The 14,194-nt window shown below is 36.0% G+C and overlaps 1 protein-coding gene across 1 annotated transcript; it reads left to right on the top strand.

Annotated features, from left to right (window-relative positions):
• Positions 1-1,876: 1,876 nt before the first annotated feature.
• LOC103781954 (copine-3-like) lies at positions 1,877-13,817 on the top strand (the record flags this gene model as incomplete). Its single annotated transcript, XM_008949682.1, has 9 exons — positions 1,877-2,018; positions 2,597-2,776; positions 3,942-4,016; positions 4,473-4,544; positions 4,998-5,081; positions 6,709-6,798; positions 10,196-10,294; positions 13,087-13,173; positions 13,758-13,817. Coding segments are annotated over exons 1-9 (879 nt in total), but the record flags the coding sequence as incomplete, so codon positions are not given.
• Positions 13,818-14,194: the final 377 nt, after the last annotated feature.

Genomic DNA, 14,194 nt, shown 5'->3' with positions numbered 1-14,194 from the left:
AGTGGATATTAGAGCATCGTTTTGTCAGCAGAAAGTTGTTTTTCTGGAAACAGCCATTAAGGAACCATGTACTGGTCTGCACTGGATACTATGGGCAAAGCCACTGACTGTTAATAAGCTCTCTCTGGCAGCCAGGAAAGCAATAGGGAATGGAAAATACCAGTATATAAAGAGAACCAGGAAAAACTGGGCAGACTGTTTTTTAGAGGTATCCTTTCTAAGCCTAAAAAACCCTTTGTTTAAAAACCATTTAAATACCCAGAACTTCACTTTTTTTCTTTTCCTCAAGGACAGTGATTGAAACTTGATGAAGTCGTGGGAGGAAAAGATACTCAAAGATGTAATTATGTGTAGGTGTTTGGAAGGTGCAGGAGGGTTTCCATGAATCTAACATGCTTCTTAAAAATAATGTATGTTTGTAGAAATTTGAATAGTTCCTTTATAGATAATTTATATTTCTTTAAGTCTCCAAAAGGTCCATCTCAAAGATAGCAAAACAGAGGTGGAGAGTCAAGGTGTGAAGTATGCCCTGGCAAAATGCAAAAAGATTCAGGAAAATTCCCTCAGACTGCAGTGTTTTCTTTCTCCTGCTTTCAGTTCGTCATTCCTCTTTTCCATCTTTCTCTCCCTTTTTACCTCTAAAAAAAGTTCCTTTTCACCAAAACTCATGTGAATGCAGTGAAAGGAAGAGAGATAGGTTGGGTTAAGTATAGATTTATGTTCAAGTACACTGTATGTGTATGATGCAAGTGATCTGGCTAGATAGAGGCAGATGCTTTTCCTTGTTTCTTCTTTTTAGTGTCTCATGTAGTCTTCTAATAAATTAATCCAGAGAGATACGGTATCTAGACTGTAGACTTACTGTCAAGAAGGAAAACCTGAAGGCAGAGAGGCTTGGGAGCTTCCATAAGGCTGCTTATGGAAAGATTTGGAAGTTTTAGTCTCTTGAATAGGGGATAATTGTATTGTAAAGGCTTATGTCCTGAAGAGGTGTTAGAAATGATCAACTGTATTCCTGAAGAGTATAATTACAGAGATTTTGTTTGTTTGTTTTTGTTTTGTTTTCTAGAGAGAAAATATTGGTGCTCAGACCTAATCTGGCTTGCAAATACACATTATCCCAGCGTGGGATTCATAACTGATAATTAAGTTTTTTCTGTATGTTTGTCATATCTGCTGGTCTTCTCAGTTCCAATGAAGAATAATGGAGATTTAAGAGGAAGTGTGTAAAAGCTTTCAGTTGTTCGTTTTTTAAAATGAACCTCCAGAGAGAACACTTCCTCCTAATTCTCAGTTGTTACTTGACTTCAGAGTTGTTTATCCCCATTATTAAAAGTGCTAGCTGTTTGTGAAGATGTACTACAAGAAGATCACCTATTCATGTTACCCACTTAAACTCCTTTTTCAATGCTGCCATCCTCATGGCTTCAGCATTTTGTTACAAAGGTTTGGTGAGAGGAGTATACAGTGTGATATTTTTAATTATTAATTGAATTATTGTTAAAATCTACATTATAAGATACTGGCATTCATGTGGACTTTACAGGATGTAATTTAAAGCTTGCAAATATTTACTGACAGTTCAAACCACTGTGCTTTTTTTGTGGTGTATCCTTGTTTTCCATTTAGTTCTTCAAGTGCTCTGAGAAACCTGATCTTGTTTCTTATGTGCAGGTTTCAACGTGAAATTTTGTACTCGAGTGGCGAAGCCAAGAGTATGGCAGTGATACTGTAATGTTGGTACATCATAAATCCCAGAATTTGCAAAAATTTCTCCACTCTCACTCCTGACAAGCTGACAGTTCTAATGATCAGTCAGAGAATTAATGCATTTTTAAATCCATTTGAAAAATGGCTGTTTCTGCTGCTGCTTTCCAGGTTGAGAAATGGCGGCACAGTGTGTCACGAAGGTGGAGCTGACCATCGCCTGCACCAATCTCTTGGACAAAGACGTGGGGTCCAAGTCAGACCCACTGTGTGTGCTTCTCCAGAGCACGAGTGGGCAGCAGTGGTATGAGGTACAGAGTGGTGCTTCTCACGGATCTGCTGAAAGCACAGTCACACTTGTTGGGCCTTTTGAAATAGTGGAGCGTACGAGTTCATTAAAGCATTTCACTTGTATACCAGCACCTCTGAATACTTCACATTAGATTATGTCTAAAACACTTATGCAGGCAGCATACTAATAATTGTGTTCCTATAAATATTTACACCTGTCTTATTTTTAGCACCCAGTCATGTGTGGACCAACAGAAGAAGTCTTCTGAGTGCTTAAATGTGCTTTTATAAGTATAGTACTCCAGAACTAGAGTCTCATCCTGGATTTGACAATACTCCGTTTTTAATGCCGTTATTCCCCATGCAGGAATACTTGCTTCTTACAAGGAGCAAAGGAAAACAGGTCCTTGAATACCTCTGACTTACAGCAGTGGCAGTTTTAGTATAATGTGGGTATTTATATTTGATGAAAGGTTTGTAGAAAGATTATACTTTATAGTAGGCAGAACTTTTGAAAGTCTTTCATAATATTTTATTTGATTTGAGTGCTTGTTTGGTTGGTGAATTACCAGATAAATTGATATCTTTCTAACTGCAGGTGGACCGCACAGAGAGAGTTAAGAATTCCTTGAACCCCAAGTTTGCCAAGAAATTCCTAATTGACTACTATTTTGAGCTTGTTCAGAAACTTAAATTTGGAATATATGACATAGATAATAAAACCTTTGATCTGAGTGATGATGACTTCTTAGGAGAGTTTGAATGTACACTGGGACAAGTAAGTATGCAGTTGATTTCCCTTAAAAGAAAATACAAGTTACTGCAAATCATTAAACACTTTTCCCTTTAAATTTATTACTATATTCTTGTGTAGTTGGGGTACTTTCAAGCTGACTAAGATTCCCTTAATTTGTTTTTTCAAGCCTCAGTTCAGTGTATATACATTTTATTTGCAAAAGATTTTGAGTTGATGCCCTGATATATAGTCTGGGATGATAACTGTCGAGATTGCTGTTGGAAAGTGAGTGGACTGTCAATGAGCACGAAGTAGCAATTGCTATTTACTTACTGCTAAAACTCAAATTCTTATTTTTGTGCTCCATAAAAAGAGATGTGATGTATAGCACCATAAAAGTGTTCACAAAGGCCATGCTATAACCTTCTAATTTGATTTCAATTTAAGGCAAGCAGTGATTCTGGTTCTGCCTACTGTTGATTTCACTCCAGTTTCCCTGTCAAATTCTGCTATTCGTGTTATCACAATCAAGCAGCTTCTTTTTAATTTTTCTTTCTAATAGATCCTTCAGAGGCACTTCTCAGGAGAGTCTTCTTAAGATTATTCCTCCCCTGTGTCTAATGTATTTTTATTTTAAGTGCATTAGGAAGACAGGCATTGTGGAATGAAATGTGGCAACAATTTAAAGTTAAGAATTTTTTACATTCTTAAAGAAGCATCTGTAGGATGGGTAGACACACTTTTGAGAAAGCACTGCCTGAAGTGGATAGAATATATTCAACTACAAATACTACAGGGGGAGGCAGATGTTTGTGTGGCAAACATGATGTTTATAGATCTGTTTGCTAAAGCCCTGTATGAAATGTGGCTTCCTTTTTTCTTATGCTATGTATGAAAAACTTAAGAACAATGTGAGATTGGAACTGAAGATATTATCTTTATATGTGTATCATGTTATTAGAAGACATTTTATTTAATATCTATCCTGAAACTCTGCATCTGTGTATCTGCATATATATTTTAAAATTTTTGAAGTGTATCAAGTATTATCTGTTTATTTATAGGAGATGGTGGGAAGTACATGTGAAGCTGTCATCCTCATGACAAATGAAAACTTTCTAAAATGAAAATATAGTCTCAGTTCATTTCTTTGAATATTTATTAAAGTGCACTAATAATGTTTGATACTCAAATTTTGTCTTGGCAGGTAGTTTCTAGCAGGACTCTAACAAAACCATTGGTACTTAAAAATGGCAGACCTGCTGGAAGAGGAAGTATTATGGTAAGACAATTAAGACAATAAATCTCTTCAGCATTTATCCTGAAATGTTTTTGTGGCTTTTTTTTTTAGTTAGTGGCTTGAACACAGTGTGTCTAATTTATAGTGCTGTAAAAAGTATCTTAAAGAATAGTTCCCCCTCCCCCCCCAGCATTTCTTTGTCACCCAAAAGGAGAGCAGCCCACCTTCTCCAGCTATAAGTCTCATTGCATTCATCAAAGTAATTAAGGCATCCAATGTGCTGCTGTTTAGGCATTGTATGTAGGTGTTAGTGTCGTCATCTAGTGAATCCAAATATCAAATAAAGCTGTTCCTCCTTCCCCCCACCCCCCATTTATAGATGCTTCATTTGTGAGCAAACATGATTTTTCTTTTTAATGAACCTGTCATAGGAGTTGTAAATTTGAGAAACTCATGCACTTCCAGAATACAAAATAGGTGTTTTGTTTGCCTATCTAGATTACAGCTGAAGAAGTAAAAGATAACCGGGTGGTTGTACTGGAAGTAGAAGCAAGGAAACTGGACAATAAGGTATTTAAATGCTTGCTGTTTCTTTGATAAAATAGTTGAATCAGAATCTTGCTAAAGCAAGATTCATTAAAAAGTGTGTTTTTTTTTTGTTTTTTTTTTTTCTGAAATAGTTAATCCATTAAGATTTTTCTTTGATTTCTTCTTTAGTTAAGAAAAATTGATTCAGAGTAAACTGGATGAAATTCTTAGTTTCCCAACTATCCATCATAGTACTTAGACATACATAGCTTTTGCTTGAACTGTCAGCTATTTAGTATGTGGACACTGCAGGACTTTCATCCTGAATTGGCACACACGTCCCCTTTTCTTTCTCCCTTTCACAAGTAGTAATGTAATCCGATTTACATTTCTTCATCTAAAGCTTTTGTTACCTGAATATTTAGTTTTAACTAGCATTTAGTAGCATTCATGCCACAGGCTGTTCTGGGATAATTACATGTTCTTTAAATGCAGGATTTTTTTGGAAAGTCAGATCCTTATCTGGAATTCCACAAGCAGACTGGAGATGGAAACTGGGTGATGGTTCACAGAACAGAGGTAGGATATTTTTAGTCAACAACCTAGAGATTAAGGTTATTTGATTTCCAGTGTAACATAGCACAAAAAAAAAACCCAGAGAATGGTCTGGTAGTTGACATGCAAACCAGATAGAAATCACCTCAACTGTTCCACTGAATTTGTGATAGAATGAGACGTCTGCCTTACTCTGGTTCTGATTTATGCCATCCGATTTTAAACAATTTAAAAAAACCAACAAAAAAACAGAAGACAAAAAAAACAACAAACCAACCAAAACCAAGCAAACAAAACTTTCTGCAATCTAGAGGAAAATGTATTTTGAAGGAGTGGTGCATACTTACACAAGGACATTTGTCTCAGTGCTACTCTGAGGGGAGAACTTGGGCATTCCTGTGACTGCTGTTCCTATGTCAGTGTCACCTGGCTTTACTAACAAAAGGAACTGTACTGAATGCTTGCACAGCAAAGGCAAGCCAAGGAGAGCACTGACTGAGGGAAAACTTGCTTGAGCAGCAACAGCATTGCACCCAGGAAGAGGTGCAGTGGTCCTGTGGCAGCGCCTTGACAGGGTAGGAGCATCTTCAGAAGTCTCGCTGTGGTGGAAGCTCAGGCCCTACTCATAACCGAGGTGCTGTGCAAATTTAAAGTGGTGACCATACTAATTTTGAAGCATGGATGTTGATGAAGTATAAATCCTTTTTGTGTGAGATTTATAGTCTCTTTCATGAGATTTTCTTTTTTTTTGCATAAAATATCTTTTCCATGATGCTTTCAGTCATCTTCAGTTTTGGTAATGAATCCAGATTTTTCTGTTATAGCCTAGACCTGGCTGGAGGTTTAGTACATTATGTTAAAGATTTAAAAAAAAAATATGTTCCTAACTATTATTTATTGGTTTAACTTTCAAAAGAAACATTTCTTTCTCTGTACTCCTACAGTGCTTGAAGTATAAGGCTTACTACTGTTAGACATTATTAAGTATTGCTGCTTGTGTGTAGTTTCTTGAACTTTATGACTACTACTTGGTGTATTGAGTATATTACAGATAATTTCCAATCGACAAATTCTGAGGATCTTTCAGTATTATTCTTAAATATCACTTATTTAGCGTTCAGCTTGAGAGACCTTTCGTCTTCATGAGCTGTTTCTGCTTAACTACAGCATAAATTTCTTGAGGGAATGTTTCTTTAAGTTACATTTCAGAATAAATATGTTGGAATGAATTGTAATCTCCAGAACATCAATATATTGAAAACTTTGTGTAATATTCTTCCATGTTTTTTGATAAGTCACACATTTATATATGTTTGTGTGTATCTGTGTGCATATTAAAAAACTTTGCAACATCAATATTTATGTAAAGATAAATTTTAATTTTTTGCTGCGTAGCAGGTGAATGTTATAGTAGATAACAGTGCAGTCTAGAAAAATGTGGAGTTGAAAGATACTGTCTTTTGGCCAGTGGTATTGCATGTTAAGAATGTTTAGTTTGTTTATATCCTATGTGTTAGCATTTGGATTGCAGTTGACACAGCAGCATTAGTCAACTGGTTTTGCTTACAAAAATGAAGGTATGACCACTTACAATGATTCCTTTCCACTCTTGTGAACAGTACTATTCTGGCTTTTGGGTTTTTTTTGACAGGTTATTAAAAACAACCTGAATCCTGTTTGGAGGCCCTTTAAAATCTCTCTCAATTCTCTGTGCTACAGTGACATGGATAAGTCAATCAAGGTAGTGTGTATGAAATGTGTGTATGAATTAGTGCATTAAAAAAAAATTCAATATGTAATAAACAGAATATGTGTTATTCTAGTTATTTTGTATTTGTTTCAAATTGAAAGTATTCGGTTTCTTATTTGAAAGTCACAGAGCTGCATGCATGTTTTAGGAGAAAAATGTGCCTCATGTTTGTGATGCATTATCTGGTTAATGTTGGTCTTCGAAATTCAGTCTGGGAAACCAGGTAACAGTAATAACTTTGAAATGTCCAATTCAGTTTCTTACTTGGATCATACAGTTTTAGTGTTGCATCAGCTAATATTTGTGATGTTAAGATATTGTATATAGTGAATGATGCATGGTAGAGGCTAGAATATCCTTTTTTCTACATTATGGATCTTGTAATACTTTGTTACTTTGTTACTGGTGCAACAGGTAACACCAATGAATTTCTTAATATACTGCTTGATACAATTAATTTCGCTTAGTATACTAGCTGAGATGACAGATGTGGACTAGATGTATCTTGTGGATACCAGATGTAGCATTTTTCTCCTCAGATAAAACTGAGCCAGCCAAACCTGTTGTGTGATCATTCTACCAGGCAGGGCTGGTATATAACTCTTTATATCTTCACATCTTATCTTGAATAAATTATGTTTAACTTCCGAATGTTTTTCTTAAGGAATTCCCTTTAGGGGTAGAATTGAAGCTGAGCAACCAATCAAAATGCCATTTCTAAACTATTAAGAGTATATTAGGAACCTGATATTTTAGCATTTGAAAAAAAATAAATAACCAAACCAAACCCAAAGAAACAAACCTCTATACTTGCCATTTTTTTCTGGGATGGAAAAATGGGAGTCTGATCTGCATGTGACAGTTATTAGTCATACGACTTGAGGCAGTCCTGGAAAGTGCTTAACAGACACAGGGATCTGGGTGTTGCAAGCACCTCAATGGATTTAAATACATAATTATAGAGCAGAACAATGAACTACTTTACAAGCCCAGAACCTGTTTACTGTCTGCTTCCCTCTTCCTCAGAACAGCTGTGACAGCTCTTACATGTCCATATATTGTAAGTGTATTGCTATTTTTCAGTAAACAGCCATTCTAAAACTATAGACCATAGGTTCAAATGCTTCTATGAAGATAGAGTTATTCTCAGCTCTGTTGTCATTTTAATAGAGACTGTTCTTTGGAATCCTGCCTCAGAGGTGTAGGTTTATTTCCAGAGGATTTTACATAGTCACTATGGACTTGTAGGCAGACAGTAGGATTATGTCTTAACTTAGAAATCTGGGAGCTGTCAATTAAAATATTAAAATGCAGACAGAATTGTTATTATAATGTTGTGAAAGAATTAAATAATACCTTTAACACTTTTATATATTTTTATATATATGTGCATATATATTTATATATGCACAGTTGCATGCGTAATGGGCTATTTGTCATAGTAAGTAAAAACCACCAACTTCTCTACAGTGAGTGATTCTTCACTATTTAATGGCTTAGTTTGCGTATCCCCAGCAATGCACAAACCAAGCTGATTCTCTCTCTTCTGGATTTATTGCTGTATTCCATGTGAGTGTGTTTGCAGTCTGTGAAGTTTTTGTGTAGAAAATGTGAGTGTTTCATCTGAAGGCAGCATGCCTGGTTCTGCTGGGGAAAATATCCGTGCAATTTTATCACATGGTTCCCTAGCACTATTGTGTGTCCAGGAGAGCATACATGGAACAAAATAAATACTTCTTTCTTGCCTGGAGTATTGAAAATTGGCTTAGAAGGGTCAAACATATCAAGCACGCCAAAATTTGATACCTTTTAAAGGAAAAATAAATAACTTTGCTAACTCTGAACAGGTATAACTGCTGGATCAGGAAATGGCTTCAGGTTTAAATTTCAGGCACTGAAGCACTTGGCTGAGTGTTTGATTGGCTTAATTTATGGCATTCAAAAGAATTTACATAGCATCTGCCATGAACATTAGTCTGTCAGTTCTATGGCTGCCTGTATGAGATTTGTTTCTATTCAGTGCATGTGCGTGCATTTATTACTGCATTCAGAGTGTTGTAGGAGCAGTGCAAACTGCAACATGGTCAAGTTTTGCCCAATGTAAAACTTGCAACATACACATCCTGTTTTGTACTTCCACATTGCTGTTTGCTTTCAGGGATTTAATTCCTCTCCAAGTCTTGAATCTATGAGCTTTTTTTGTTGTATTTGTTGTTTGCTTTACTTCATTTTTTGTAACTGAAGTGGCCAAGTAAACAACTAAATGGTTTCTTGAATATAATGTATGATTTTTTGAGTCTGGAAAGACAGACATGAAAAAATTCTTCAGTTTAAGCCATATATATTCAGCAAAGTTTTTCTTAAAGTAAACTTTGATTCCAAATAGTGGGGGATTCCTACTTTGACTTTTGATTTATTACTGTAATTAATTAAATTTTTAATAATAATTATAAATATTTTTTTTTGTGATTTAAGTTAGCTAGCATGTCTGTTGCTAAACTGAAATAAAATACTGAAAGTGGATGGAATTAACATATGCTATTCCAGATAAATAGCCAGCTTTTTATTTAGAAAGGCAGCTGGGTCACATTCATAAGTTGAGATTTAAAGCAAAAATTGAGGACACTGTAAGGTTAAGTTAACAGTGGTAAAATTATGCTCAGTCAAAATGATAGGTTCTCAAAACTAAATAAGAGTCTTCTTCACTTGCTCTGCTGCCTTTGGTCAGTTGGGGTGTTAAAAGATGAGCTGACTGAATAGTAAAACTTAGCATTAAACATTGTGAATAGAGGAAAAGGGGGGGTTTTAGTTGACATTTGATACATGAAGTGTGGATTATATCACAGAGACTTTAAATTTGCTGATCTTAAATCTAGAAAGAAGACTTGAATTTCTTTAGGGCTGAGCTTTCATACACTTATGAATTCTGACTTATCTTGAAGATTAAGAAAGTAGTATAAAACCCCATGATAGCTGAATAACAGATTTACTAAATTTTTAGCTGAATGCTCGGAGATAGTTTTTCTGTCATCATGGATTAAGAGAGTTTTTAACAGGTATTAAGAATAACTATCTGTATTGCTTTCTTACTCTTCTTCACACTCCCCTACTCATAAAAAGTACTTCAAAATAATTGATGTTACTCGCTTGTATGAAACCTCATGCTGCTTAGTATTCTGAAACTGGGTGTATTAACTTTTACCCATCTTAATCCATAATTTTTAAATGCAAATCTGTGCAATTCTAAGACTGCAATGTGAGGAAAACCTCCATGATATGAGATGTGGGAATGGTTTGGATGTTGAGGTTGAACTAGAAATGCTGTTGCAGTGTTTATTGCTTCTGTAGGGCCGTTTCTGGTACTGACACTAATAATGCTTCATTTTAGGTGGAGTGCTATGACTATGATAGTGATGGGTCTCATGATCTCATAGGAAGTTTTCAAACTACGATGTCAAAACTGAAGGAAGCATCTCGGTCCTCACCTGTAAGTCTTATATACTCTAGGCTGCCTGTAGGGTTTAGATAAGCTGTTTTATTCGTTTTGGAGCAAAACTTGGGTCACTTGACCTGCAGGTATCAATGCTGCTACACCTTAACAGTGCTGCTGTCACTGAGGCTGACTCAGCATTTACATTATGCATCTGCTTTCCTAGGATTAATATCTTGGTGGCAGTTTGTAGTATTACATATCTAAATTACATATATTACATATCTAATTAATATTACATAACTAAATACCCAACCATCAGCACAAATTAATTTCACTAAGCATAAAAATACAGAAAGCAAAAAATCTGAGATGTTAAAAGATGGAATGCAGTACAAATTTCACTATGATTAAAAAGCCATAGTCTGTAGTATTTTTTTCAGTTTTTATTCAGACCTTTATTTAAATTGTGGCACTCGGAACTACCATGCATACTTCAGTGAATATGAAGAAGTTCAACACTTGTGCCACTGCAGCTGAATGCATTACATTGTGTTGCTTTTCTTGAAAGTGAAATCATCTGTTCTTAGGAACTGTAACAGTCTGCAAACCTTTCAATAGGCAAGGTTTACTTATGGAAGAGGAAAGATGGCACAGCACCCTTAGCCTAAAAGTCTTTGTTTTATGGACATGTATGTTAGCAGAATATTTTACCATCTTTTTCTTTAATTCTGTAAGATCTGCAGAACTGCTCCTGCATGAATAGCAGTGGGATATTTATCTATAAAAGAATGCCTGCCTGTACTTTTCTAGAAATCTTGAGTGTTCGTTTGTACTAAATTCCTCAGAGCTGTTAAATGTGATGTCAGCCTTCACTGTAGTGTTCTTTTGATTCCTGCTTTTACCATGCCATGCTTTTCTTTTAGATACCTCTTTCTGAATTAATTTTGAATTATGGGTAGTTCAGTTTAATGCCTCTTCAGGTTTTATATTGTTTGTAAGGAATTTGGGACTCATATCCTGGGCATGTAATTCCTATGTTGCCTAGTTGGAGCGCTTAGGTGTTTTTTTTCTATTTTTTAGATTTTTCAGGAGCCAGATAGTATTAGTTTAGCTTTTAATGCTGACAGAAATCCTTCTCATTGTTGTAATTAAAGCGTACAAAAAATAAATGGAGGAACAGAAGGTTTTCATAGGATCATTTTTTTTCTGCTTTTTTAAATGGAGATTTTAAGAATCTTTTAACAAGATATTTTTTTCCATTCTGTGTTTGTTTTTTTTTTTTTTTTAAAGTTGCGCTTTTGTTACAGAGCAGTATTGGAAATGAAACAAATGTACTGGGTACTCATGTTTTCAAGCATGTCTTTTTTACAAGAACTGTGGTAGTGAGTTCCTGTGCAGTGTGGAGCATGTGGTATAAAGGCTCCTTGAGAATACAAATACCTGTTTTCACTACACCTTAGTAGGATAATAGGCACAGTCTCTTTTGAATTTAAAGGAAAAGTGTTTTAAGTTTATAATCGCCCTGTGCTCATTTTGGAAATGCCTTAAAGTCTTTGTGAGAACTATGGTTGTAGCAACTCTAGCTGTGTCAGTAAGAAGAAGCAAAGATAAGAGACAACACAAATAATGTGTTCCAGGTTTCTTCTACTTTTAAAAGGAACTAATCTTTAATACTGTGTGATATGATTAGTTTGATAGTGTCTGTAAAGTATTTCTAGTACACATTAGAATTTGGCTATATACTCCAAGTGTGATCCTTAGTTACTCCCACAATTCTGACTTCAACTGCAGCCATGGGAGTTTTGGCACAACTTCTTTCAAGTTTTCTTGAGGTGAGCATGGGTATGACTTTATTCTTAGTTGCTGAAAAGAACCAGATCAAGCTGATCTTGAGTGACTGAATGGGTGGCTTTTCATTCTCTGGAGAATTCCTATTTTTTTTTTTTTTTTCTTTTTTCTCTCCCCTTACCTTAAGGTATATTTTCTCCCCATGCTTGCTACTTGTAAGCTCTGGTTGGACGATTATAAAATATAGTTAAAAGATTGTAAATGTCTCATGGCCATTACTAGTGAGTACCTCACCAACTGAGATAGTACAAGGCCAAGTCCCTGAAAGACAGTTTCCATCAAATAGAAGTGATGCTGGTGGTGAAGTCTGGAAGAAAAAGAGGGTAACCTAGAGGCATGTAGAGTTCTCGAGTGCTGACCTTGTTAGTGCATTTTTTTTTGCTTGTAATTAGTTGCAAGATGACTTTTCAAAACCAAAGCAGTGGCAGCTGTTTCTGGCACTGCCAGGAGGCATGTCTGCAATGCCTCCTCAGGCAGTTTGTGCACCAGGCACACTGCAGTGTGCCATCCTGACTGTGGGGTGGCAGGAGCTGCCTGACCTGGCTTCGCCATTGGTTGTGCTTGGAGGTTAAGCTGCTGGATTAGTTGATGAAGGCTCAGCAACCCATTTTGGAAAGCTTAAACATATACCTCTTATTTCGTATGTTACCGCCACAGCTGCTGGAAACCAGTGATGCTTTGCCTGAATCACCATATCTACCACAAAAAAAAATTTACTAGTAGAACCCTCAGAGGGAAACTGTTGCAGAATCTCTTGGTCTGGTTGAAATTTAGTTGTGTAAGTAAGCACATTTGTAAGCTTTTGAGTAAGAGAGGATTTCTGTCTTGATAATGTGTTTTTTCTTGCTGATTTTGGGAAGGCTGGGTTTAATTTTGCTTGATAGTGGATTAAACTGCATTTTTAATACAAGCCCAAAGTATCAGTCCTAGAATAAAGAATTCTAATATTTGTTACATAAATCATAGTGCTTTTGTTGGATTTGTTTGCATTCATGCAGGTTGAATTTGAGTGCATCAATGAAAAGAAAAGACAGAAGAAAAAAAACTATAAAAACTCTGGCATTGTGAGCGTTAAGCACTGTGAGGTCAGTAATATATTCTGGGATGTCTCTTTGCTTTTAAGGGTTAAGGCATAACTCTCATATAGTGTGCCTTTACCCTCAAACTGTAAGACACTTTAAAATATCTTGAAATATGCAGACTAAATATTTCAGGTATCTGAGTCATATAAGGAGACAGATTGGCAAGCAACCTTTGCCATATAGATGGCATCTTCAGGAGAAGATGAAGGGAGGGGGGAGAACTGACACATGATTCAGCTGTCAATTTGCAAGGCCCTTCCTGAACCACTGCGTTTCCCAGGCCCCGTTTTATGGTGAATTAAAATCTCTCTGTCCCAGTACGTTGTTTTGTAAATGACAGTGCTTTTGGAGCTGCCTTGTTGTCTGCCTGTAATTGTAGAAAAGGTGGGATTGTGATGCAAAAAGTCTGTGATGGCACACGCTGTAAATGTCCTCACTGCAGGGGGTGGGTGGGGTATCTAAAGAGTACAAGTAATGCGTTGCATGGGCAAAGATAACAAGTCTGGAACCTCAAAAGTTGCTGCAATAATAATCACTGCTTTTCTCCCATTAAAAAAAAAAAGTTAATTTCTATTGTCTATTTTTAGATCATAGTAGAATGCACGTTCCTCGATTACATCATGGGTGGGTGTCAGCTGAATTTTACAGTAAGTTAAATCATTTATATAAAGTAGCTTTTGAAGAAACTGAAGTATATAATTAGTTGTCTGTGCTTTTCATTTGATTACTGGTCTTTTTGGTGTGTTTTTTGCTCTGTAGCATGGAGGGGGAATCCATTTTGCCAGAGTCGATCAAGCCTGTTTAGGAAAAAAATATTTTCTTTACTCACGGCACAAAGTTCTGAACCTTTAGTTACATTCATTAGCTGAGCTGGATGGGTGGAGACCAAGGAGAAATTTACAGCTGGGGTTTACTTCAAGTTTGGTTTGGTTTCATAGAATGCTTCGGGTTGGAAGGGACCTTTAAAGGTCATCTAGCCCAACCCCGTTGCAGTAAGTAGGTGTGGTGGTTTAAACCACTTTTA

Source organism: Merops nubicus, unplaced genomic scaffold, assembly GCF_000691845.1.
Source record: "Merops nubicus isolate BGI_N331 unplaced genomic scaffold, ASM69184v1 scaffold41811, whole genome shotgun sequence".
Lineage (NCBI taxonomy): Eukaryota > Metazoa > Chordata > Aves > Coraciiformes > Meropidae > Merops > Merops nubicus.
The sequence above is the reverse complement of the archived record's forward strand: the minus strand, read 5'-3'. Positions and strand labels throughout refer to the sequence as shown.